This window comes from Euwallacea fornicatus, chromosome 25 (genome assembly GCF_040115645.1).
Source record: "Euwallacea fornicatus isolate EFF26 chromosome 25, ASM4011564v1, whole genome shotgun sequence".
Lineage (NCBI taxonomy): Eukaryota > Metazoa > Arthropoda > Insecta > Coleoptera > Curculionidae > Euwallacea > Euwallacea fornicatus.
In genome coordinates, this window is record NC_089565.1 from 691,465 (window position 1) to 719,183 (window position 27,719).

The 27,719-nt window shown below is 34.8% G+C and overlaps 1 protein-coding gene across 2 annotated transcripts in view; it reads left to right on the top strand.

The window, feature by feature from the left end:
* Positions 1-27,297, top strand: part of LOC136346941 (diacylglycerol kinase theta) — an 89,135-nt gene extending 61,838 nt beyond the window's left edge. For both annotated transcript variants that reach the window (XM_066296505.1, XM_066296503.1), the window contains exons 12-16: positions 9,652-9,894; positions 19,725-20,022; positions 20,096-20,255; positions 21,876-21,983; positions 24,686-27,297. In XM_066296505.1, coding sequence (XP_066152602.1) covers positions 9,652-9,894; positions 19,725-20,022; positions 20,096-20,255; positions 21,876-21,983; positions 24,686-24,880 — 1,004 coding nt within the window. In that variant the 3' untranslated portion in view covers positions 24,881-27,297. The remainder of the gene's footprint in view (positions 1-9,651; positions 9,895-19,724; positions 20,023-20,095; positions 20,256-21,875; positions 21,984-24,685) is intronic.
* Positions 27,298-27,719: the final 422 nt, after the last annotated feature.

A 27,719-nucleotide genomic window follows, 5' to 3' on the forward strand; every position in this document is an offset into this window, starting at 1 on the left:
GGCACTTCCTGGTTTGCCAAAAAGGTATCCAAAACTACGCTGACGTGCGTCAATCACATCGAAAACTAACAGTGACCCGTACTACAGGGAGGTACTCTACTATAGAAAAAGGAACCCCAAGGGGATTTCCGACTAAGCAAATTCAGTCAATGATTGGTCAATAGCATGCTGGTACTTTGGACAGGGTTCGTTTTGTCTGGTAGGCGGAGCTTTTTTACTTATAGGCATTGCACCAATCGGAAGCACTACACGGGCCAATTATGCAAGTTACATTGTTCTAATTGGCTATCGCATCGTTATTGTATACAGGGTGTCTGTAAATAGTTTTCCGCCCCGGAATATAACTACCCGTTTATACCCTGAAGTAAAGGTTCGCAAAACAAAGGCCTTGTCATTCGATTAACAGATATACTTTATTTTGATAACTGAATATTGCTCAGAACCGCGGCAGCTTATAAAACTGAAGAATATAATGAAAAAATGGAGTATGGTTATTTGCGTGTGGTTGAAAAGAGAATTCGGAAAAAACTGACTGGAAAACTCCTGAAACTATTTTAGATTTCGACGGTGGTGGTGACCAAATTCGTTATTTTCAGCCTCCCTCCGTCATCGTATGCACCAATCAGAACTGCCGTAGACCGATTCCCGCGGTCCGATGTGTCCGTTTCATACAAAATGATGGAAATATAAAACCTTAAAAGGTTTTGCAATCATCATCTAAAATTAATGATTTTCGTGAGGCCTGGTCAGTGTAACAAAGATTTCTCACGCTCTGGGGTCATGTGCGAAATCTGCCTACAGTTCCTTCACGGTGGCGTCCCTACAGCCCTCAACTCTCATAAACTAGATAAAAGTTGACAACTCACGCATGTAACATGGAACAGGTGGGAATTGGCCAAGTCCACCAATATGTAGGCTTATGAGCAATTACCGTTGGTCCTGACAAATAGTTTGTATGAACCTTTGATTCCTGAGGTTTTAGGGTCAAAGGTCAGCTCGCCCCAGTTCGTATATTGACGATTGGCGTTTCGAAATACAGACCATCAAAGATGAATTTTAAAAAATGTTCAACAAATTTTTCTGTAATGAAAGTAACTGAGCAAAATCTCATACTTCGGGATTTTTAAAGGCGACAAATCGTGATCAGACTGCATTTTTGTTGTACAATGCAGCTCAGCATAACTTTTTTCCTCCCTTATACAAAGTGTTTGTTCGAATGCGGGGGTTCTTTCCTTAGAGGTTGGAGATACCACCCGCGATTAATGTACGATAGCGCTTACACGCAAGTACTACTGGTAATACTTGTCCGTTCGAAGGACCGATGCGGTACTTATTTGCGAGAGTCCAGGACGGACTAGAAACCTATAACAAACACGTGGGATCTCCCGAAGATCGTGGAAATAGGACAACCCGTTAAATATTAATACTGTTTGTTGACTGACTTGTAGTGTATAGTTGCGACTAAACTTAGTGGAAGAAACACGAGACTAAATGTTTGCGATTCCGACTACTAGTACGAGTGAAGATTGGCGAGGAATCAAATTGCGATCGACAGATCAGAGTGACAATAATGATAATATTAATGCTTCTCATCTTCTCCCAGCCCTTAAGTACTGGGAGATGATGGTCAGCAGACATACAGTAGCGACCAAAAGTTTGGAAACTTTTTTAAAAATCGAGTATTTAATAAAAACGCCATCGCTTCTTTTTTTAAATATTTTAAAAATTTTATATTTTTAAATAAAGATCAAGTATTTATACAAAAGTAAACAAATGTTTCAGTCTAAATATAATTACAAAGAAAAATATTATTTTTGTGTGACAAAAGTTTGGAAACCATTTTCTAAAAACTAAAATACCAAGTAATAATCATTTTAAAAATAAAAAATATCAATATTTTGTAGCATATCCCTTGGCCTTAATCACAGCTAAGCATCGTTTAAGCATTGATTCCACAAGCTTTTGACAAACACTTACAGGAATTGCCTTTCATTCCCTTTGAAGAATTGCAAATAATTCGGCACTATTAAATATGTCAGAATTACGAATTCTCTTCCCCAATTCATACCAAAGGTGTTCAATTGGGTTAAGGTCAAGTGATCGAGAAGGCCATTTTAAAATATGCACAAATTTTTCTTTTAACCAATTTTTCACCAAACGCGAAGCATGTTTTGAATCATTGTCGTGCTGAAAGATCCATTGTAGGGGCATTTCCCATTCTGCAAATGGAAGCATATGATTTCCCAATATTTCTTTATATTTAAACCGGTCCATAATGGTATCAATAGCCACTAGAGGGCCCACACCAGATGAAGAAAAGCAACCCCAAACTAGGACATTACCGCCACCATTTTTTAACGGTAGGTATTTGATATTTTTTTCAAATCTCTTCCTTGCTGGTCGTCGAACATGCTGTATTCCATCACTTCCGAAGAGTTGGAACTTACCTTCATCACTGAACAAGACAGTACCCCATTTTGCGACTGTCCAATCTAAATGGTCTTTTGCAAACTGTAAACGGGCTTTACGATTTTTGTTGGATATAAGTGGTTTCTTTGCAGGTCTTCGTCCAAATAATCCTATATTATTTAGTGTTCTTTTTACAGTTGTTACTGACACTACGATGCTATATTTTGTGGATAATACTATGTTAATATCAACAGTGGTCAATCTAGGATTTCCATTTGATAACTTTTTGATGATTGCTTCTGCTTTTGCTGTTAGCTTTTTAGATCTTCCACTTCTACTCCTATTAGCGGTGGTATTGTCATTGCGATACCTCTTCAAAATCTTGGAAACACTGCTTTTTGGTACTTGTAAATTTCTTGAAATGTCGATTAATCGCTGACCACTTAAATATAACTTCACTATTTTATTTTTCAAATCACTCGAAAAACATTTAATTTTAGGTATATTGCTAAACTGATCGAAAATAATTGGCGATATTAACCCAATATAATCGAATAATACTCTGTTTTTGAATACAGTTTCCAAACTTTTGTCCGTCGACAAACTGCAAATATTCAATAACAACATTCTTTGGAACCATAAATAATTTTTTTCTTACTGGTATTTAAGAACGTGAATTTATGCTCATCAATATTCAAAAAAAATAAAATTGCCCTTAAAAATTTTGAAATAATTCAAAATTTAAAAAGTTTCCAAACTTTTGGTCGCTACTGTAGGCGTACTCTTACTCGGAGCGCGTTTCAGCTGAAGAATGCCTATTTCGCCAAGCCTGGCGGCCAATAAGCAGATTATCCCATGACCGGAACATTACCGTCATCCTGGATGGAACGTGACGGCACCACCAATTACGACCACCGCCAAAGGTAATGGTGGGGAATTCCGGTACCCAAAGTCCTCCTCCGATGCGCATTCATGACTTGACTGCCTCGTAATTTAGGCTTTAGCAAAAAATTCAAAAGTTAAGGAATTTGAACCATAAACCATTTCTAGTGAATCTAACGAATCGCGACATCTGGGAGGCAACAAATGTAAGATGTGCAGGGGCGCAACTTAGGGTTTTAAGTTAACCGCAGAATATATCAAGACTTGGTCCATCAAGTCTTAACAGTGTTGCTCTGATAAAATGTTTATTTCGCAACATGTAAAAAACATTAGCCTTTACTATTTAGATAGTCAATCCAATTTGATTAAATTTAACATTGTGGTTGTAAGTGGTATCGATTCGGTTCAAAAAAACTCTTGGAAATACAGAAAAAAAATTTTCTGAATATGGGTAAGTGTATTGAAAAATGTTTGTTTTACGAGATGTTGAGGTGTTCTTGGTTGGTAATGAGTCCATGGCAATGTCCTTGCAAAACTATAAATTGTGTTCTGCCAAAAAATAGTACAGCAAGCCCTTTTTCCGCGTAAAATGCACGTACACGAACAGTACAATACAATGCTTCCCTTGTTTCAGTTGTCAGCAACAATGGTCTTGTAAGCGAAAAGCTAATATTTCACTAGCTTCTCTTTTAAATATTTAAATCCTTGATTAGCTCATTTGTTTGAGATTCATTGGAACATCGTAAATCTGCTGTGCCTTTTTTTACATCCCCGTTTTTTTCATCAAATTCTATTTTATCCCAATCTGAAAAGGTTCACCATACTCGTGAAATTCGCATTGCAGACTCACCTGAAGTGGCAACTGGTCGTTGAGCTGAGCTTAAATTGGGATATGACTATTTATTTCAAAAACTAATTTTTTTTCTATTTTTGGAATTAACATCATTAGCAAATGAATTTCTAAAAGATCAGTCATGAAAGAGGTCAGATTCTCTCCTAATGATCCGTAAATTAAATTTTAAAATATTTTTCTGAATATTTAATTTGCATCGGAACTCGCACATATACTACAAAGCAAAGCCCCATTCCGCAAAAGATTGACAAAAACCACTTTGGATATCCCCTTCAAATTCTCCCATTTTTCTGTTTTTATTTCAGCACCCTGTATATCATCAATAAAACCTTTTTGGACCTTTTTTTAAGATTGGCCCCCATTCATTGGACGAGTTCTATCCCCTATTGAAGTGTGTCCAAACATGTTAATGACACCCTGTATATTTATAGTGTTATTCATGATCATGGTAGTGAAAGATGTCACCCCGTAGTTGATTAGATAAGCTTGCGTCTCCACATATTACCATGTTGATTACTAGGAGACCCCGAATCTGCCAGTCTATTTTTATAAAGCCAGTGCCAGTTTTATACAGATATTTTTAGATATCTCTGTCTAGGGGAAATACATAATAATTATTCATTTTGTTTCAACCGCGGCTTCGAACGAGTTTTCAATTCCTCGTTACAAAGCTGCAGTAGACGGTTAACTAATTAGTAGATCAAGTGTTTTTCAAAATGAATTTATAGCTTAACTAACAGTAGCAGTAAGGCCAAGTACCCTCCGGAAGTGAGGCAAGCAAAAGTGGCAGCTATCCTTAACTGCCAGTTACTTCACATGTACTTTTTGCTAGACATTAAAGAACTGGTCTTCAGTTAATGTAATATTGATGCAGAAAATTTGATATCCGTCTTGTCGACCCATTTGTATCATCACGTATACATTTTTTCTAAAGTACCAGCATAGTCCCAGAAGTAACCGACTTGACATATAGATGGCGATTTTATGTTAGAAATTTACCTATATGAAAAAGACCTTACCTTAAACGCCTCATCTCTAAAGTTTGAGAGGGCCACGTTGATTTGTTTTTATTTCGGAGTCGTTTTTGGTGAATACTTTTATAGACTTTGGAAGGAAATGGAGAAAAATGCTCATAAAATATTTTTACTTGAAAGGTCTTGATCCATCCAATATCAAAGCGGAGTTCGATTCTACTCTGAGGGAACCTGGTCCTTTGTTAACAATTGTGAAATTGTGGGTGGTAGAGTTTACACGCGGTCGTACCAGTTGCCAAGACGAATTCGTCAGTGGTCGACTTAATGACGCTCCATATCTGACCCTTACAGATATTGTGGTGAATACCCACAAAATTGTACTGGAAGATATGCAGTTTAGAAAGTACTGTGCCTAACATTTTGACGGAACAATTGGACATGATAAAGCTGTGCGCGAGATCGGTGCCGTAATTACTAATAACTGAACAAAAACAGCGCCGTGAGGAAATTTCATGGGAGTGTTTGGTAAAGCTTCCCAGCAATAATGCCGAGTTTTTACATCGATTCATAACCACGGTTGAAACATGAGTCCATTATTTCGCACCCCAACACGAAAGAGTAGTCCAACCAACGGAATCAAAGGGGAGAATCGGCCCCAAAAAAGGCAAAATCCGTGCCAACTGCGGGAAAGGCGTTAATGTCTGTTTTTTTGACACATGAAATCAGTTTCATTGACTATCTCTCTAAAAAAACAATACACGGAAAATGTTATATGAATTTATTGGAAAATTCGAGGGGAAAAATTAGAAAAAACGGAAAAAAAGTCTTGTTTTATCAAGACAACGCACTAGTCCACACCTGCGTCACCGCGATGGCCAAAATCAATCAACTCGATTTCGAACTTTTCCTCACCCACTTTATTCGCCAAATTTAGCCTCCTCAGATTATTTTCTATTTCTAAACTTGAAAAAATGCCTCGGTGGGAAGAGATTTTCCAATAATGCAGAGGTGGAGTCCGTGGTTAATGTCTATTTTGAAACACCGGAGCTTCTCACTATAAACAAGCTATAGAAGCCACAGAACATCGCTGAGAAAAGTGTGTCAATATCAAAGGAGACCATGTTAAGAAATGATGTAGTATTTTCCAAAATTTTTTATCCTTAAGTGTTAGGTCGGGTACTTCTGGAACCATCCTCGTACCACACTTGGGATAAAAACCGACATATTTTCTTAACACGCAGAGATATCAAGTTGAAGTTTCCTGGATATAAGAGCAATTTTACGCTCTTGCCAACTGAAATACCAAACACATATCATTGTACTTCATATTTGCAAGAAATTTACAAAAATACCAGATTTCATAATAAAGCTTCCACTAAGGGCACTTTCATTAATTAAGATGGATTGTCTGGCACATCCTTGGATAAAGCGGAATAAGTTGTTTCTAATGAGCCACCAGTTCTTTAAGTCCTATGATCCGTTCTCGAAATATTGAAGTTTTATCTGACAAGATTCGCGGCGATCTACAGAAAATTTGCAAATATGTAAAAAATTCATATACAAAATTTACACAGTAACTTTTCACGAATGCAACTGTGACATTTTCAGTATACAGTAGCGGACAAAAGTTTGGAAACTTTTATTTATAAATGAATTAATAATACAGGAAAAAAGAATCTTAATATTTGGTTCCATATCCTTTCGAATTAACCACTGTCTGACATCTTCTGGGCATCGAATCAACCAGCTTCCAAGACATTTCCTCGGGAATTTTTTTCCACTCGTCCATTATTGTTTCTAAAAGTTCGACCCTATTACGAATATTTTTAGGCGAATACGTCGATCTAGGATTTTCCAAATGTGTTCTATTGGGTTTAAATCCGGAGATGGTGAAGGCTACTCAATTACACTGATCCCATTTGAAGAAAACCACTCTTTGACTAGCTTTGAAGTGTGTTTGGGGTCGTTATCCTGTTGGAATTTCCAACGAAGAGCCATTTCATACTCCGCATATGGCAACATATTATTCGCTAATATATCCCGGTATTGAAACTTGTTCATTCTTCCCTGTACCTACACAATTGGTCCAAGACCAGACCGACTAAAACAACCTCATACCATCACACTGCCACCTTTGTGCTTAACCGTTGGTATTTGGTACTTGACTTCGTATCTTTTGTCTGCTGGTCGTCTCACGTAGCGTCTACAGTCCGGTCCGAATATTTTAAATGGACTTTGGTCACTCCAAAGAACTGTACGCCATTTTTCACAGGTCCAGTGTAAGTGCTCCCGTGCAAAACGTGGACGGGCCTTCACGTTTTTCTTTGATAAAAGTGGGTTCTTAACAGCAACCCTTCCGAACAAACCCACAGCATTCAACTGACGTCTCACAGTTCTTTTGCTCAACTGGAGATGAAATTCTTCCGAAATTTCTTGATTAATTTCGCGTGGTGTCTTACGAGGATCTTTTTCTGAGATTCTTCTTATTACTTCATCAATTGTGGAACTTGTTTTTCGTTGACGTACTGTACTTTTCAGCCTTAACAGACTTTTATCACCACCACGAGAAGCAGCTATAATTCTTGAAATAGAAGTTTTGCTAATTTTAAGATTTTTAGCAATATTAATTTGTTTTTGACCACTCTCATACAGATGAATAATTTTTTCCTTTAAATCGCTTGAAATACACTTTGCTTTACTCATAACATATAATATTAGTAGTAATAAATGATCCAAAATGATTTAAACTTTGAACAAACTGAAGATAAACGAAAAGTTTCTAAATTTTTGTCTGAGAAAAAAACTATTTTGTCCAAATGATAAAATTATAAAAAACTTATACCATAAACAAGCCTATACGAGGTTCAAACGGTTTGTAAAGACACATTTTATGCATAGGAGGAGTCTCTATAAACTAATATTTAGACAAAAATTTAAAAACAAGAAAGTTTCTAAACTTTTGTCCGCCACTGTACGTTTTCATCGCAGTTTCTTCAGTTATTTCACATATTTTCGATCATTATATGAGATACGCCACCTAGCGGCGGAGTTATACAGGGTGATTCGCAACGCAACCGACACAGAATAGGTGCGTGTAGGGGACCTTAGAACGTGTCGATTTTTTATACGAAATTTTTTCCTGGCGCTTACGGTTGCTGAGATATCGATTTCCGAAGATGAATAATTTTTTTTATTCTCTATTTCAGGAAAGGCTTAACCTAGAATCACCATATTTGGAAAATATTTTTGCTCTATTGACGTCTTTATTTGCTGAAAATTTGAAGTCGCTGAAAACTTAGTAAGGGGTGGTTTAGGACTGGGCCACCCTTAAAATTATATGATTTTTTTTAACTCTAACCAAATGAAAAACTAAGGTTTATCAATATGATAGTAAATTTAATTTCATATCTTTTTGTACTCTTGTACATTTTCCGATAAATCATTCGTTATTGAAGAAAAACAATTTTACAAAATTACGTTCCTTAAAGACCTTAAGGCCGTGCTCCAACTACTCTTCAGCTGTACCGTTGCTCGGATATGGCTGTTGTTACATCTGATGTTATTCAAATTTCTGCAGATTACAAGTTTTTCGTGTGGCTTCATTTCACTTGTAGTACTTTGTAGTCAAAAAGGCTGAAAAATTTACATTTAATGAACAAGTTGATGTGCTGTTAGTATTGGGGTGCTGCCAAGGTAATTGCCGAAGAAGTGTAGATGAATACCGTAGAAAATTTCCTAATCGTATTATCCCACAAAGAAACAGTTGCAAAGTAGTTGGAGCCCGGCCTTAAGGTCTTTAAAGAACGTAATTTCGTAATTTTTTTTTCGCAATAACGAATGATTTCTCGAAAGATGTACAAGAGTACAAAAAGATATGAAATTAAATTTACTATCATATTGATAAACCTTAATTTTTAACTTGAGTTGGGTTAAAAAAATTCATATAATTTTAAGGGTGATCCACTCCTTAAACCACCTCTCACTAAGTTTCAGCCACTTCAAATTTTCAGCAAATAAAGACGTCAATAGAGCAAAAATATTTCCCAAATATGGTGATTCTAGGTTAAGCCTTTCCTGAAATAGAGAATTTTCAGTTTTTTTTATTCTTCTTCGGAAACCGATATCTGAGCAACCGTACGCATCAAGAAAAAACTTCGTATTAAATACCGACATGTTTTAAGGTCCCCTACACGCACCTGTTCTGTGTCGGTTGCGTTGCGAATCACCCTGTATATTTAAAAAACATTTCAAAAATCGTATCTTATCCATTTTTGTTACAACATTTTTTATTTCAAAGCTTCATCTCCAATAGTTTTAGAGATACAGCCAGCGTCCTTTGTTAACGGGACACCCGGTAGTTTTTGCAAGACATTGAAGCACTGGCCTTTAGTTAATGTAATATCGAGGCTACTAATTTAACACCCGCCTTCACGACGCATCTTTATTATCATGTAAATGAAATTATAAATTTTATTCGAAGTGTTAACAGAACCAGCATTTTACACTATCAATCAAAACGTTAATTAATTTCAGGAAATGACCTAGCACGAGTGTTGAGGTGGGGTCCCGGGTATTCCGGTGGCGAGGACCCCTTAAGTTTGCTGAAAGACGTAATAGAGGCGGAGGAAATCCTTCTTGACCGTTGGACGGTCGTGTTTCATCCGGACGACGCTCAAGGGAAGCCCGAAGAAAACGCGAAACAGGTCAATTCCACCGGTAAGAAGAGGCAAAAACTGTCGAGAATGAAAGTGACCAATGAGCAAATTAAAAAAACAGGTCAATCATCCAAACGTATTTAAATGTTGTTTTGCGGTAATGTTTGTTATTAATTCGGATTTCTTGTGCCTGCTAATAACTAAATATGTGCGCTTTTAACTAATATGAGAGTGCCATAAAATATTTATTTATTTATTTATTTTAATAAAACTAACTCAACTGCTGGGTATACAAAAAGAATGATTCCGTGTTTTTGTACTAATCTCGTAATACAATAAACAACTTTTTTTCCTCGTTTTCGTCTGCGTAAACCATAATTCATAGTCATGTTTGAAGAAAATTCATACCAAAATTATTTGCATACTTTTATATAAATAGTTCTAATTCGTTGAAGTCCAGACGAACAGGTGGCCGAAATGACTCGATCCATTTACACACGAGAGTTGTATAAACTATATTTTGCATCAGTATTTATATCTCGATTGTGAGCACAAATACCACCAGTAATGAAAACTAGTAGCTGGAATATTTCTTTACTATCCTCCTCCTTTTGCACATATTCGGAAGATATGCACACCATGTTAGTATCAAACGTTCATGACCGTTGCTACGCCATTAATTTACAAAAAAAAAGGTATTTAATTGCAACTTTTGACAAAAAAATAGACTGTCAAGGCAAAAAAATACATAATTTACGGCAAAACAACATATTTATTGTAAGTACATATATATATATTTAAATTATGTGTAATAATTGTAGTCGCAGTGAAATTACTTCCTCGCAAAATTTTCCCATAAATCCTGAACAAATATTTACGATTTAGAACATAAAATATAAGACAAAATTCTAGCTATGAAAATATGAGATCTTCAGATCAGCTATAATCATAAAAATACTTACACGTGCAGTTTACAAATTATCAGTCAGAGCTAAAGTTTGGCGTGCTAAAATAAGACTAACTGCAAAAAATAACTTTCACAATGTAGTCTTACGGTACCGTCTGAGGACTGTAATCTGATATACAGTGTGGCCCATTTGTTTTGGGATCGGTCTGAAAAAGTTTAATAATTGTGCGATTTAGCTCGAATTTTTTTAAATTTTAGAGCTTGATAAACTGCACATGTTCATCAGAAATGGCCTCATTAATATAAAATTCAAGGCCTGCTATGACAGATTCTAGGAGAAGAAATTTAATAAATTATATTAGAGATTTTTAAAAAAGAAATCTGTGCACGCCACTGGATTGGGCACCTCTCCAAACGAACTCGTACAAAATTTTATGAAAAAATTTTGAGTAATAACGATTTTGTACAAGAATTAAAAATGCACACTAGGTACTTAATTATTTTCAAAAATTTATAGTTTATAACAACTTAGTTACAGTCTTAGGCTTATACAGAACAAATAAAACAAAAAAAAATGAAAATTACATCACAAAAAACCATGAAATTTTTTAAACTTCTTCCAAGCCACCATTTTCTCCAATGCAATTCTCATTCCTTTTGCGTATGTTCAAAGTAACATTTCGAATTTACTCTACAACCATTTTCACACAAGCACGGATTATTCTAACTCGTAGTTCTTGCAAATGTTCGGGTCTTGACTTATACATTTTTTCTTTAAGTAAACCCCAAAGAAAAAATCTAACGGGGCTAAATCCGGGGATCTCGGTGGCCACGCAGCTTCTGCTGCCGAACGCACGTTGTCGCGAGCAATACGAACAATTTCTGTTTTTTCTCTTACACTTAAATTTTCCATAATTATAATGATTAATAATTTAATTTCTATTAAGTTCAAGCAAGTTCTAACATCGATGTAGATTTCATTTGTTTGACAGTTAAACACTTCACTTGTTCTCCATAGCCGGCTATGAATTTTTGAAAATAAATAAGTACTGAGGGTGCATTTTTAATTCTTCTACAAAATCGTTATTACTTAAAATTTTTCGATAAAATTTGTACAGGCCCGTTTTAAGAGATGGTCAATCCAGTGACGTGCACAGATTTTTTCTAAAAAATCGCTAATATAATTTATTAAAATGTTCCTCCTAGAAACTGTCATAGCATGCCTTGCATTTTATATAAACCAGACTATTTTTGCTGAAAATATACAGTTTATCAAGCTCTATAACTAAAACAAATCCAGGCTAAATCGCACAATCAATAAACTTTTTACATACTAACCTCCAAATCAAATAGGACACATTGTACATATTTTAAAAATAATGAACGCTAATTGTGAATCAAGTTTAAACAATACAAAATTTTGAAACTCCACGAGATATAAAGAAGAGTTTCATATTTGATTTAAATTTTTATCTCATTCAAACGCGGACTTTTAAAGTCGTACAAAAGTGAGTGATGAAACTTACTACCGGGTTTAGACAAAGATTTTCCCAGCGAAGAGAAATTGTTAAACTACTCGTGGGGCATTAATTCTGATATTAAAATAAATTGAGTATTGGCCAAATGAACTTCTGGGCAAGCACTAGTGTTATAATATTAATTTGTAGTTGGCTTTCCCCATTGGTAATCGCAAGTTAAGCACCTCCTCTCATCTGAATCCATTTATTAAATTTTTTTATTGTTTACGTATCATTAACTACATGTAGCGTTGAAAGTTTCTTTTCAAGGCGAGTTGAGAAACAAATCTCAGTTTATCATTCGTTTCGATGACGGAAATTACCAACTTACCTGTCAAGATTGGAACATTCTGCTATAAATCGCAACCAGTAGTAATTTTGCTCAAGAAATATCTTAACACTTAATTGCATATACAGCGTGACCTATATGTTTCGGGGTCTGACTGTAAAAAGTTTATGGATCGTCGATTTAGCCCGGATTTTTTTAAATTATAGAGCATCATAAACTGCACATTTTCAGCAAAAATGGCCTGGTTGAAATAAAATTCAAGGCAACTATGACAGTTTCTAGGAGCAAAATTTTAATAAATCATATTAGCGATTTTTTAAGAAAAGATCTGTGCACACCACTGGATTGGTCACCCCTCAAAACGGGCTTGTACGACATTTTAATGAAAAATTTTGAGTAATAACGATTTTATAGAAGAATTACAAATGCACCCTCGGTGTCTATTTATTTTCAAAAATTCATAGTCGGTTATGGAGAACAAGTAAAGTGTTTAACTGTCAAACAAATGAAGTCTATATCGATATTTGAACTTATTTGTATTTAATAGGAATTAAATTATTAATCATTATAATTATGGAAAATTTAAGTGTAAAAGAAAAAACAGAAATTGTTCGTATTGTTCGTGACAATGTGTGCTCGGCAGTAGAAGCTGCGTCGCCACCGAGATCCCCGGATTTAACCCCGTTAGATTTTTTTTTTGGGGTTTACTTAAAGAAAAGTGTATAAGTCAAGACTCCAAAATTTACAAGAACTACAAATTAGAAAAATATGTACTTGTGTAAAAATGGTTGTAGAGTAAATACAAAATGTTATTTTGAACATTCGCAAAAAGGACGACAAGTGTATTGGAGAAAGTGATCGTTTGATAGAAGTTAAAAAAATGTCATCGTTTCTTGTGATGTAATTTTCATTTTTTTTTTAATTTGAATTGTTCTGTATAAGCCTAAAACCATAACTAAGTTGTTATGAACTATAAAATTTTGAAAATAATTAAGTGTACCTATTGTGCATTTTTAATTTTTCTACAAAATCGTTATCACTCAAAATTTTTTGTAAAAATTTTGTACGAGCCGTTTTAAGGGGTGATCAATCTAGTGGCGTGCACAGTTTTTTTTAAATCGCTAATGTGATATATTAAAGTTTTTCTTCTAGAAACTGTCATAGTATTCCTTGAATTTTACATCAACCAGGTCATTTTTGTTGAAAATGTGCAGTTTATCAAGGTCTACAATTAAACGAAAATCCGAGCTAAATCGGGCAATTAATAAATTTTTTACACATCAACCCCAAAACAAATGGGTCACACTGTAGATTAGTAAACTAGCGTCTGATATTACAACCCAAAATCATATATGCTCAAAAGTGATTAATGCAACTTTTTGACAATTATGGGTTTGAATCTTTTATTCCTTGTTATACAACGCTGGAAATAAATAACTCTATATACGAATGTCTTATTAACAATTTACCCCCCATCTAATATCTTTATTTTTGATATCAGAACAAAGGTTCAAACGAGAACCCCCCTTTACTTTAAGATTAAAACTTAAAAATGTCCTGCTGCCCTCCCCTCGCATGATTCACCCCCCTGTAAGGGACGTAAAGTTTCTTATTTTAAACGGAATCCCCCAATTTATTTGACATTTTTAGAGTTTTCTTTAAATTTTCTGGTTAGTTTATGTAAGTTGCTTAATCTTTAATATTGGCCGTTTTCGATTTATTCCGGAAAATTTTGACAGCTGCAAGGTCCCCCAAAAATCGGTATCGTTCCCCAGCCACTTCGAGTTTCGGAATGGGCCTTTTAGGGCTAACAGGGAGGCAAATAAATTACATTTTCATGTACTTGAATTTGAGAAAAAGTCTTCGGCAGCCCTCGAAATATACCTTCGAATTTGTATGATTTCAAACGTGAATAATTTGTTTATTTCAAATTGAAATTTTCAAATTTCTCGACGACATTATGTTCAGAATTAAAAAATAAAGGTGTAGAACGATCGGGAAATCTTTCGCCGTACATCTCAATACTTCTTTATAGTTATTTATCAAATTTAAAGTAAATTTGAAGAAAATCCTGCTTCTCTCTTTTGTGATAAACGTATTATAAGGCATTTTGACAAATAAAATAATAAACTTAAAAAAAAATGTATTATAAAAGTTTTCGAATCATCGTCGTTTTTCTTTTTTTACCAAATAAAAAAAGGTTGTGACGTCATTCATGACGTCATCATCAACACTTAGACTCAACCCACACAAAGGAACAATTTTCGATAACATAGAAATGGTCGGGTTTAGGGATAGGGTCGTGTTAATAAAAATTGTGGACTTTTACATTCCTAACATGTACCCATCAAGGAAACTGGAAAATTTTATTTAAAATAAACAAGTTATGGACGTCTGAAATCAAGAAAATTCGGAGGCGTGCTTTGAAGGTTGTGGAAGATTTTTTTCTCAAATTCAAATATTAGGCCCTCTCACAGCCCTAAAAGGCCAATTTCGAAATTCATAGCAATTAGGGAACGACAATAATTTCCATCGGAATTGTAGCTTTTTTTTTTTTTTAAGTTACAATCCGTCCCAATTTAGATTACATGGACAATGAGCAACTATTCTTAGAGAAAAGGAAAAGTGAAACTAGAAACTAAAAATGAAAAGAAAAGAAAGGGTTGAAGGGTGACTGACATCTCAGTCCCTTCCTTATTAGAGGTCGAATCTGTCGCCAAGCCCCAATGGGTTAGGTCTGTTAAATCGACTGGAATATCTACAGGAATCCATGAGATTCACCGCGAGGTGGTTGGGGTGATGTTTAGTCGGATTATGTACCTTCTGGCACCTATCTGGATTTCCTCTCTTATGGTTACTGTTTTGAGGTCTTTATGCAGAGTAATGTTACTCACGTACCAGGGGGCACCCGCTGACATGCGCAGAGTCTTTGCCTGGAATCGCTGCAGGATCTCGAGGTTAGAGTTGCTAGCAGTACCCCAGAGCTAGATACCATAAGTCCAAACTAGCTCAATAATGCTTTTATAAACTAGAACTTTGTTGGTTAGCCCTTTGTTGTGATAGGTAACCAGGAAATGCAGCTATAAAAATTAAAAAATTACCCGAAATAACTCAAAGATGGTAAATTTAAAAAAAAGACACTTTACATAAGCTGACCATAAAAGTTAGCGAAAAATCAAAAAATGTCAAAAAACTTGGGGGCTCCTTTTAAAATAAGAAAGGTTACGTCATATGTGGGAAGAGGAGACCATTTTTAAATTCTACTACTAAAATGAAGGAGGCTCCTACCTGAACCTATTTTCTAATATAACAAAGAAAGAGATTAGATGGGAGGTAAATTGTTAATAGGACCTTCCATTCTCCGTTTTCAAACTTCCGGCAGCTGTGTTAGCGAGATTATTTTAATAAAAACGTCGAAATCAGAGAGAGCCCTTAAGGGACGCTTTTCGAATTGTTAAAAATTCTTCACTATTGAAATGTCACACTCGTTAAATGATGCGTTGCTCTAGATCCAGCCAAAAAGACACCACGTTAACATCTTCCATAATAGGGTGGCAGGTAGGTAATTATCATACGCTATTGATTTTAATACACCATCACGAAAAGTGCTAATAATCTTATGAAACGTGGCTTTTCAGTCACTTTTCACAATTTTATTTATTGAAGTCGAATAATTGTTTGAAAAAGCATTTGACGTTTAGTAATTTTCAAAATTTCTATTGATATTGTGACCATTATAATAGAGAGAAAATGTCATTAGCAGAATCATTCTGACTTCATAATCAAAATGGAGCTAGCAGTGGGAATATTTATTCGTAAAAGTTACAAATTAAGAAAAAATTTCCGCAGGAATGTAATTTTTATGTGTCAAATTTCCGTTTGTTGCTGTCACAATTCACTAATGTTGTGTAGAAATTTTTTCAAGACTCAAATTTAGAATTTTCTTTTCACTTCGAAAAAAGAGCACAAAATAGCAGTTTTGCGAGGAATTTTACATTACTGTTGGTTGGCAACGTAGCTTAAATTAAGTATTTCAATTGCGTTGATTGTGTCCAGTTTAAGTTAAATACTTTACTTTTTTTCAAAGCTAAACAATTTTCAAGATTTTCCAAATCACATTTTGTTACTTAATCAAAAAACAATAATAATAATTTACGGTTTTCTATTTTTCGAAAACAGATATTTTTGCCTCTATTTCGAAAACATATCTAAAATAGATGCGAAACTCTCCAAAATACAGGGTGTCTGTAAAAGGTCTGTACAAAATCCTACCATATATTCCTGGAGTAAGAATATGATGATTTAACCTAATTTGTCTAATCCAAAAGTGGACGGTTTTCGAAATACAGGGTGTCAAAGTTAAGATTACAAAATCGAAAAAAATTAATTACTTCGTTAGTAATGCTGATACCTACACAAAATATCGTATCGAGGGGTTTTTAGGGGTGAGAAGTCACAATGTAGAGGGCGTTGTCAGCGCTCGATGAACCCTCTTTAAAAGGCCATAACTTTTTTATCACCCGGTATAAAATTTATTTATGACTAAATTTGTGTTTTGCTACGTGTTTCAGGAAAAAAAGGTCTCTTGATAGAAGTCTCTACAAGCACTCTTTCTTCAGATATTTGATTTTTAAAGTTTGCCGCATCCTTAGTGCAGTAACTATTCGTACAGTTGAATATCTCGTAAACTCTTTGAAAATGCAATTTTAACTAATAAATCGTGCACTTCATAAGTAATTGTATTTTTTTAACTGTTCGCTTTTATTAAATGATCGAAGTGATCTCCGTTAACATCCCTACAAAGATTAATTCGACATAAAAAGTTAAAATGGACCCTCGTCATTTCTTAAAATATCCACTGAATTTTGAATTCGTCTCCACCAATCCTCTTCGTTATTTACGGTCATTAATTGTACTATGGAGTTTAGAGTCCCCCATAAAAAATAATCAAGTGGTGTTAAATCGGGGGAGCGTGGAGGCCAGATTACCGGAGCATCATTTCCTCTACCGATCATCTGTGTGGGTACTGCTGATTCAAATAGTTGCGAACATCAATGTGACGGAGCACCGTCGTGCAGAAACCACATGTCTTGCCGAAGTTGTAGAGGTAGATTATCTAATAAATTTGGAAGTACATTTTGAATATGATCCAAATAATCTTGACCGTTTAAGCGGGGAGGCAAAATCACTGGACCGATAATAAAATTATTCATTATTCCTGCCTACACATTGATTTTAAATTCACGTTGATAATGCGTTACTTTAGTAGCATGGGGAATTTCATCACAATAAACATGTTCATTATGTGTTTTAGTAGTTCCATTTCTCGTAAAGCAAACTTCATCAGTAAAAAAAATGGTTTTAGTGAAATTCATGTTGTTTAGTCTTTGCTCATCAATAAATCGTCAGAAGCCCAGTCGTAGGTAAAGATCCAGTAGCAAAAGGTCTTGTACTTTTTGGATGTGGGAGGGATAAAGCAATTGTTATTTTAAATTGTTATGAACATCTTTAAATACCCCTAATTCTCCACCTAAACACCTGGTGGTTATTTTTGGATCTCCAACAATTCTATCCAAAATTTGTTTTTCCGCTTCAGGGACTCTTTAAAAATCAAATATCTCAAGAAAGAGTACTTATAGAGACTTCTATCAAGAGACCTTTTTTTCCTGAAACACGTAGCAAAACACAAATTTAGTCATAAATAAATTTTATACCGGGTGATAAAAAAGTTATGACCTTTTAAAGATGATTCACCGAGCGCTGACAATGCCCTCTACAGTGTGTATCGAAAATGTAAACGGATTCTGATTTCTCACCCCTAAAAACCCCCCGATACGACATTTTGTTTAGATAGCAGCTTTACCAACGAAGTAATTAACTTTTTTCAATTTTTAATCTTAACTTTGACGTCCTGTATTTTGAAAACCGTTCACTTTTGGATTAGACATATATGAAATATATGGTAGGAATTGGTACGGATCTTTTACAGACACCCTGTATTTCTATGTTCGTCGACTTTTTCCAGTAATAAAGGAAATGCTGTAATAGTGATGGTGGAACGTCTAGTTTGACCATTTTATTCTCAGTTGAAGTTTCAGGGCTTCGATAAGTGTTCACCTTTTTTTTATTCGAAATTTTTCAGTAATTTCTGTGTAATATCTCCTTGAAATAACATGAAGTATATTAAATCCCGAGTTTTATTAATATAATTATTAATCCCTTTATTTCCTAGTATTTGCCATTTGTTCCCCATAATAACCATCCAATTCGTCTCTCAAATAGTCAAACGTGCAAATTTTAAAATGACAGTACTCTTATACAGATACAAATTACCGCAAAAATATTAATAAATAATAAAATAATATTAAAAATACGATTTTTTTAAGATAAATAAGGCAACTACTTCAAACCAGTTTATAGTGGGTTGATAAAATTCAGCAACGATACTTAAGGCTAAGGGGGGCACATTTTGATAATTTCTCCATTTATACAGGGTGGACAAAAAATTATAATCACAAAGTCAATTTTTTTTTACCGAATATGCTGAAAAATCATATGCAGTAATACGCTAATAAAAAAGCATGAAAAACTCATTTTAATTGATCGCAAAACAAAAATATTTATACGGGTGAACCATCTGTCAGCGATGCCTGGTATAATGAGGTTGCTATCAGTAGAAATGCAAAATTCTGAAAAAAAATTTAAACATTCTAATCGAAAGTGAGAAGTAAAATATAAACATTCTGATCCGATAGGGGGTTCCCTAATTATCTTGCTCAGTGTACAACATAGTGGTTAGTAAAGGTTTCTACAGGGTGACCGTTTTTGCATCTGAAGCATAGAATTTCTTCTTTCATAACCACAAGATACATGGGGCCTATTAAGCACATAAACGTGCCCTTAGATGAACTTATAAACTGTTACTGTTATCTAGATAAAAAAAATTCTATGAAATTAGTGTAATTAACTGTGCAAAGTGTACTTAATTGAATAGCAAAAGAGGCATTAGAGTGTTTTTCGACTAGGCACGAAATATTCATTTTTACTAAGGCCACATTGCTATTGATTGGGCAAGAAAATTTAGGGCCCTCTGCACATCTTTTAACTTTCCAATCGGTTATACTGACACACCAAATTGGCTTTTAAGGGACGAATATTAATATTTACGTAGTTATTGTCGTAATTGCAATACCACCTTTGTTAAACTAACTTGTTAATCTATCACTTTTTCAATCCAGCTGTGGCAGGCTCCACCAGCGAAGATAACTCCCAGATATTCGTAATGAACAACTACTTCGGCATTGGTCTGGACGCGGACTTATGTCTGAATTTTCATAATGCAAGAGAAGAAAACCCCGGAAAGTTCGTCAGCCGTTTCCATAATAAAGGCGTTTACGTGAAAATGGGTTTAAGGCGAATGGTGGGTCAAGGGAAATTTTCAGTTAAGGACCTTCATAAAAGAGTGAAACTGGAAGTGGATTTTAAACCCGTTACTCTGCCTAATGTCGAAGGAATTATTGTGCTTAATATTTTAAGGTATGGTTGGCCAAGGTTCAATCTATTTAGTGTTCGTATTGATTATTGATTATTATTTATTATATATTTGCAGCTGGGGCTCTGGAGCTAACCCGTGGGGCCCACAGCTCGATGAAGGTGCATTTAGGAAACCCACGCACTGCGATGGCATGTTGGAAGTTGTGGGGGTGACCGGGGTAGTGCATCTAGGGCAGATCCAGTCGGGTCTTAGAAATGCCGTACGGATTGCTCAGGTAAGTAGCTGATTCGTTGAGTCTTATACCTTCTACGGGGTGATATTTTCGTTATGTATCCAGAACTATTTTATTATTTAAAATTAAATTTTAGGATAAATTAAGAGTATTAATTAAAATTTTACAATACATAGATCTGAAAAGAGGAGGGGAATTTAAAAAAATATTCTTAAGGCCACTTTGGCGCCCCGAATCGAGAGCAATTTTCAAAAAATTCAAGAAGTACTTCTTCAAAGTATCTGTAGTGTTTTGAAACAAAATTAAGTATCCTTTTCCACGGCAGTTCTACAGTTTTCCCAAAGTTCCGTTAATTTCACTTTAGTCGAACTTTAATTTTGTAAAATTGCCAAATGTGAAATTAATGCACTTTGAAGAGTTTTCAATGAAAATATTGCGAAGCATGTTCACTAGCGTATCTGCAACTGGAATAAGCTGACCTACGTTGGCGACAACTCCTCTAAAAAACGATTGAGTTTAATCACCTCTTTTACTAAGTTGTTTTTCTGAAAAAATTTCGATCTTTTGTCGAATATTTGCCCAACCAATCGAAATTTTCTAAATTTTATATGGTGTAGAAACTGGTAAAAGTGTATAAAATTTGTAAGACAAAATGGGCAAGTTTGCTTCAATTTTTTCGAACACCTTGTATTTATCAAATGTTTAAAGCGGTTTTGCAAAAATTAGTAAATTTTGATTAGGAGAACAAAACTTGATCCATCACTATAATTCCAGATTTTTCAAACAAAATTCTGCATGCTGACACATATCTGATCTTGTTTGCTAGGAGAGGGATTTCCCCTACTTTGCAATCGTCCTGTATATTGTACTTCACGCATTGTAGATATTGTTGCCACTAGACGATCCAAATAATAAGAACCATGTAAAAATTCTTATGCTGCACAGGTTTTTACAACTGTCGAAAGCCATCATGATGATCTCATAAATCATCAAGACATAGAGTTGATAAAATTAATGATAATTTTAGTAATTTAATACTTATTTTGAAACTACTTTAGTATTGGAATTTTAAGTATTTTCGAGGGTACTTGAAAGGGCCAAATGATTTTTATCTTCGTTTTTTTCTCTAAATTCGTCAAGAAACGCTAACCAAAACGTTATTAGGGCTACTTTCTGATAACTGTTTGCGGGTTCTATAACGAACGTCTTTTTAGAATATTACGTTTTTGAAAACCGTTAAAAAATCATTAAAATAGTACAATAGAACACTTGCCATTGTTGATAAAAAAATACTATTAAAGTGCAAATCCACAAATTCGCTTTTTGTTAATCTGTGTTACTTATAAAAAAAAAATTGTAAGAGAAGTACTCGGATATTTGCAATCTTAAAATGTATTAAAAAATCGCATTAAATTACACATATTCGACTCTCTTTAACCAACTTTGCAAGTCTTAGAGTTTAAAGAGAAACTATTAGTTTTCAACGCCCTTATAGTGGCACCTCGGAACTTACAACACCCTGTATAGTAGGAACCCGGACCAATTTTACTTCTGCATTGATGCTGTATAGACCTCGTTTGGCTTTCTTTGCTAAAGTAAACCTAAACATTTTTTGCAATATCCATAACTCAAACTGTAATAATTATAAAAATGTTTTTTCAGGGAAAACATATTAGAATAAATATTGGGACAGATATTCCCGTTCAGGTTGATGGAGAACCATGGATTCAAAGCGCTTGCGAAGTCGTCATATTAAAATCCGCATTAAAGGTATATGTTCACTTAATTTGGTTATTACATTAGTGTTTATTGCGTAGGAAATTTGAAAATAAAAAAAAAATACACTCCTGGTCAAATTTAAGTGTACAGCTGATTTCTTTACAAAAAGAAATAGAAAAATGAGACGGTTACTGCTGTATAATTTCTATATTAAGGACGCAAACAAAAATTTGATTCGTTAATTATTTTATTTCATTATTAACAAAACAGTCATACATTTTAATTACATAGAAAGTGATAGTTGGCCAAATTAAAGTGTACAGCAACAAAATATGCATTTTTTTCAAATAAAAAAATATCCAATTTCATGAATTTTTAAAACAAATCAGTAATTAATTGAGTCTTCTTTAGATTCAATAACTTTCAACAATCTACGGTTCATAGAACAAAACAAAGTTTTCAAAAGGTTGCGTTTGTTTATTTTAACTTTCTGCGCTGCTTTTAAAATTTCTTCCCATAGTTCCGAGTCAGAGTTGTATGCTCCTTTTTTGTACACTTCCCCAGAGAGTGCTTGCCAATAATTTTCTATTGGGTTCAAGTCTGGAGAGCGCGCCGGCCAATCAAAAACCTTCAATCCCATTTGTGATAACCCTTCTTTTGTGACTCTGGAAGAGTGAACGGGTGCGTTGTCCTGTAAAAAGTAAAAATCTTCATCTGGAAACAATGATGCCATCCACGGATAAACTTTCTCCCGTAAAAGAGTTAAATAACCTTGGCTATTGATTCTTCCAGAGATTCTTTCCAGCAGAAAATGCCCTGAAGCAGTTATTGCTCCCCAAATCATCACCCCTCCACCTCTCATTTGGCGTTTAGGGTGATTAAACGATGTTGTTGATCTATCTTCCATGTAACTATACTCATTATCAGGACCATCCTTTGAGAATTTTTTTTCATCGGTGAATACTGTCTTTGTCCAGATAAAGTCCCCTAAAGACAACCACTCTCGAGCTTTTGCCACTCGAAACTCACGGTGGGCTTTGGTGAGAGGAATTTGTTTGTGGACTTTTTTCCATTTAACACCCATTTGAGGAAGAGTTCTTCTTATGGTTCTTGCAGATGCGACCAATTGCAAGTTTTCTTTTAATTTCCGAGAAGTCACCAACTCACCTTCTTCTGCTAACTGACGAATTTCTCTTTTAATACGCGCTTGGCTTCGCATATTTAACTTTGATTTGGGTCCTCTCTTCTTTTTCACTCGATTGTAATCCGTTTTATACATTTTTTCAACTGTAGAATGAGACAGATGAAATTTTTCAGCAACAGCACGATAACTCAACATCTTTTTTAACTCAAGTGGTTAAATCGAAAGAATACATTTTTAATTTGTTTTTTTCACATAAAAGGAAAGAACTAGACTGATTTAAAAAATAATCTCATGTTTACATATAAAATATGCGATGTACACTTTCATTTCGCCAGGAATCTGTTATTGTTTATTTATTAATCCAATTCTCATTTGAATTGTCAAAGATTAATACACAAATAAGTGATGGGCATTATATATTTTTCTTAAAAGTGTGTAAGCGAAGTATTAAACCGAAAAAACTTGAATAACATATTAAAATTACTAAATTTTGCAAATATTTTAATTGTACACTAAAATTTGGCCAGGGGTGTATGTATTCAAAACAGTGGCTCCGTGCTGTAATATCCTTAACTACACACCGACAAATTGATTCAATGGTTGGTCAAAACGTCCACCATTTCGGTCCACAGTTCACGCAGTTCGAACGTTTAATGCATTAAATTATAGTAGTTTATACTTTTTATATTTAAATATTAATAGTTCGATCATTATTTCTGTTTTTTGTAATTATTCGTGAAAATTGAAAAAATGCGAAATTTGAAAATGAAAAACAAAGATATTCAAAAGACAGTCGCTGGGTGCTGTAACAATCTTAACTATATATTAATTATTTTAATAATTGTTCAAAATGTTCATCATTTGCATCCAAATTATTTTCTGTCCGTGAGGGTACCTGGTCAAATCTAAAAAAATATTCTTATGAGAGAACAGGCAAATATTACATGATTGAACGTTGAACAGAATGGCTTTTTAACCCATGAAATAAAGTTATGGGTGTCCCATTAAAAGTACAGTAATTTTTGGGGAATTTTTGCGTCGGCCTAGTTTAAATTTATTTCGAAAACCATCTCGTTGATAATTACTAAAATTGAAATTGAGATTAATTAAGTGCAATGTTTGACTTTTTATTTGCAAAATTTTGTTGTCTGACTTTGTTAGGTCTATTATTACGTTTGTTTCACACAGAAGATTTTTACCAATTTTGACATGAAACAGTTTTCATCTCAGAAAGCTGGCATTTCATACAAATTAGCACTATGTTACATAGAGTTACCCTAAAACTCAATAAAGAATTATGAAAAAAAAAATTAAACATTATCATTCCATTAGAAACAACAAAGTTGTTATAAATTTTTGGCACTCCCAAAAGTAGCGCTATTTTGAAAATATTTTTAATCAATAGATTTCGGGTCCAAATGGCTGCGTCCCAAATTGTGACTTTCTAGCTTTCGCGGTTCTCTAAATACTTCTGATGGGCACTCAGCTAAAGATACCTTGCATGCGCTACAATAATATCACTATTCAGCAATTAGTTGTCATGTGATTTCAGTTAGTTATTATCCTCCAAAAGTAATCTGCGTGATTGTTAGATAAATGCTTTTTACAGGCGACGATGTTAAGAAAAAAGAAGTTTAAACGACGAGGAACCGAGCCGTACCTAGACGCCGCGGAGGAAGCAACAAATCAACCTGGCGCATCAGGTGTTCAGCTAGCAGGTCCGAGAGGCTTAAATCAACCTTCGCAAACGAACCAGACAAGCGCGAATCAGGATCAGTCTGCAACCAACCAAATCCATTCTTAAACAAACTTAATTTAGCGCACGCGCGTGACTTGGTTCTCGCCTTCGTTTCGAAAGTGCGTCATTAATTTCTGATCTCAGTATAGTCCTCACACTGCTGTATTCTCGACAATTTTAGACAATCGAGCGCGGGGAGGTGTGTTTCGTACAATTCTAGATTGTGTTGTATTTATTATACTTTTAGGTTTATCATGTGTCCGCGCCAGCAAGGTAGTACTAAAAATAGGGACGGGCGCGGACGGCCAAATGTAATCTCGATTACGTTATTGTATGGTACTTATTACCAAAAACCAACAATTAAGTTGCACAATTCTAATGTGTTTAATGTTAAGTTGCAGTTGCGCTGTGGCATAGTTAATGCGGGCGTGACTTTTTTTAAAATCCCACCGAGATTTCAGAGAACTTTTGCATTGTGAAACCAAGATTTATTGTCAGAATATGAAGGTAAGTGATGAAATGGCGTTTAAGAAAGGTTTGGGAGTTGAAACGAGTATTGCGGAGAATTTGTAGCGACACATCAAAATTTCTACTTAGCCGGATTAATTATACAACAGAGTGGAAATGGCTGTGGGGATGAAAAACCTGTCTAAGCGCCAAGAGGTTCCGAAAATGCAACTTTACGTGCCACATCTAGAAATCGGGCAGATTTCAGTGATAATTCATTGGGCTCGGTTCAAGATTAAAGCAATTTTACACTTGCTAACTTGCTAATGTTTCGATCGATATTTCCATCTTCCTCAGGGGTATTCACTTTATCACGGCCTCGGAACGGAAATTCAGTACAAAAAGTAAATAGCTCTGAGGAAGGCTGGAATACAGGTCAAAACGTCGAAATTCTAACACGAACCCGACGAATTCTCTATCCGTAGTTAATTTGATTGAGGATTAAAAATTTGACGAAAAAATAATATTTTCAGCACTTTAGCACGTTGGACTTCAAGATAATCCGCAGACGTCTTTAACAGAGTCTAGTCATCCTTCCACGATAGGAACCTAGTAAAGATGGCTGAAATCTATTTTAGGAGTTACGTCCTCTTAAAGGCATTAAGACGTTACCAAGAGCTCCAGGGTTGTAGATGCAAAATTTAAAGTTGGTAGTGGAGGAGTCTCACACACAGAGACACATTGGAAGAGACTTTTGCGATCTCCTTTGATTACACCGGAGAGAACGAAACGTAAACCTCAATGAAATGCTGCATTTCCCTGAGTGGCTCTTCCACGTTTAAAATTTTATTACAGACATCGACATGAATTTTGGCGTTGTTTTTTTATATTTTGCCTCAGTGCGTGCTACTCGCACCGTCTGATCGAATTTTCCGATTTGCTCACGATGTGAACTTCAAAACCTTTTCCCATGAACTTTCCAAATCATTTGCTTACCTAACTGCACCTTCCCACATTAAATCTGGGAATTCATAGAAAGAACTCTGAAAGTTCGACAATAACTTTTTTTCGAAATTCTGTGTTGTTCGCTGCAATTACCACAACAATTAAAACGACCAGTTAGCGATTCCATTCCCTTAAAAAATAATCACATTTTTCCATTCGACCTGCTATCCTAGTTGTTCGTGTATTACCTGGAAAGATTAAATAGTAGGCCGAATTCATAAAAACTTGTTTCGTATGAAAAAAATATTATATTATAGTATTGAAGTTTTTAAGGAACCTTTTGAGCGAGTATCGATGTGGATATCGACGGAGATCTAAGTTGAGCGGAGCAAGCAATTTGAAAGTCTTCTTCATCTTACTCAATACTTAATAATCATAAGTTGTTTGCCACGCTTGATGAAACATATAGTGTGTATCGACTTGTTTCCAGACTTATAGTTAATTTTTCGCATAATGTATCAATCGTAAATATCGAGAAGAAATATTTACTATAATGATGAATATAAGTGCCAAGCCTTAACGTCCCAGACATCGTCGGTTAAAGGATTACAATGGGTACCAGAAACACATGTTCTTGATACTCATTAATGGTCATGCACGATGTCTTGTACGTTGATAAGAATAGTGTTAATCTCGTTCTCCAGAAAACGATTTTAACGCTCCCATAAAATCTATCAGGATAGCAACGGGCTCAATTCTGTAAGCGCGCTTTCTGGAGCCTACGCTTATAGGAAGCTGTAATGACAGATTTTCTATAACACGTTGTTTATTTTTTTGTGATTAAGCGTTTAATGTTAAATATAAATCTTAATTTAATTTCATTGTAATATATATAAATATATATTTTAAACAGTATTTAAATGTAGCAGAGTAATTTCGCTCGGGTTCACTTCTAGAAATTCCTTGGACGCTGTAACAGACTTTTCAAATAAATTGGTTACTTGGAAGTGGCCCAGAAATTACTTATTAATGTAAAGTATAATACATGTTATTATAGTAAAGTATAGCTAAAATATAACTTATTAAGTAATTATCTCGCATTTTTCTTATTACGTATTCGTATGTTATTCCGACTTGTCCAGTATCGCCCTACTATGGAACATACGGGGTGCGTCAACTAAAACGAAACAGAGCTGTTTTCTCGGTTAATAGAAGAGTGCAAAAATGCTCCGACACATTAATTTTAGTATGAAGGGGGTTGATTTTTTATTAGATATTTACGATGATTGCCTTCACTCCCTGAACAGGGGATGAAGCATCCCTAAATTTTTAAATGGGAAGGGGAGCCAAGTGATACGTCAAGTTAAAGGCTTTTTGAAGGTCTTTATGGCGATACGAAAATTTCTTACTTTGAAGCAGTCGCTGATGAGTAACGTTAAATATTACAATATTAAAGATGTCTCATGGGAACGGTCACTCTCTTTGGTGATAGACTCTTGTAATTGATTGCTTT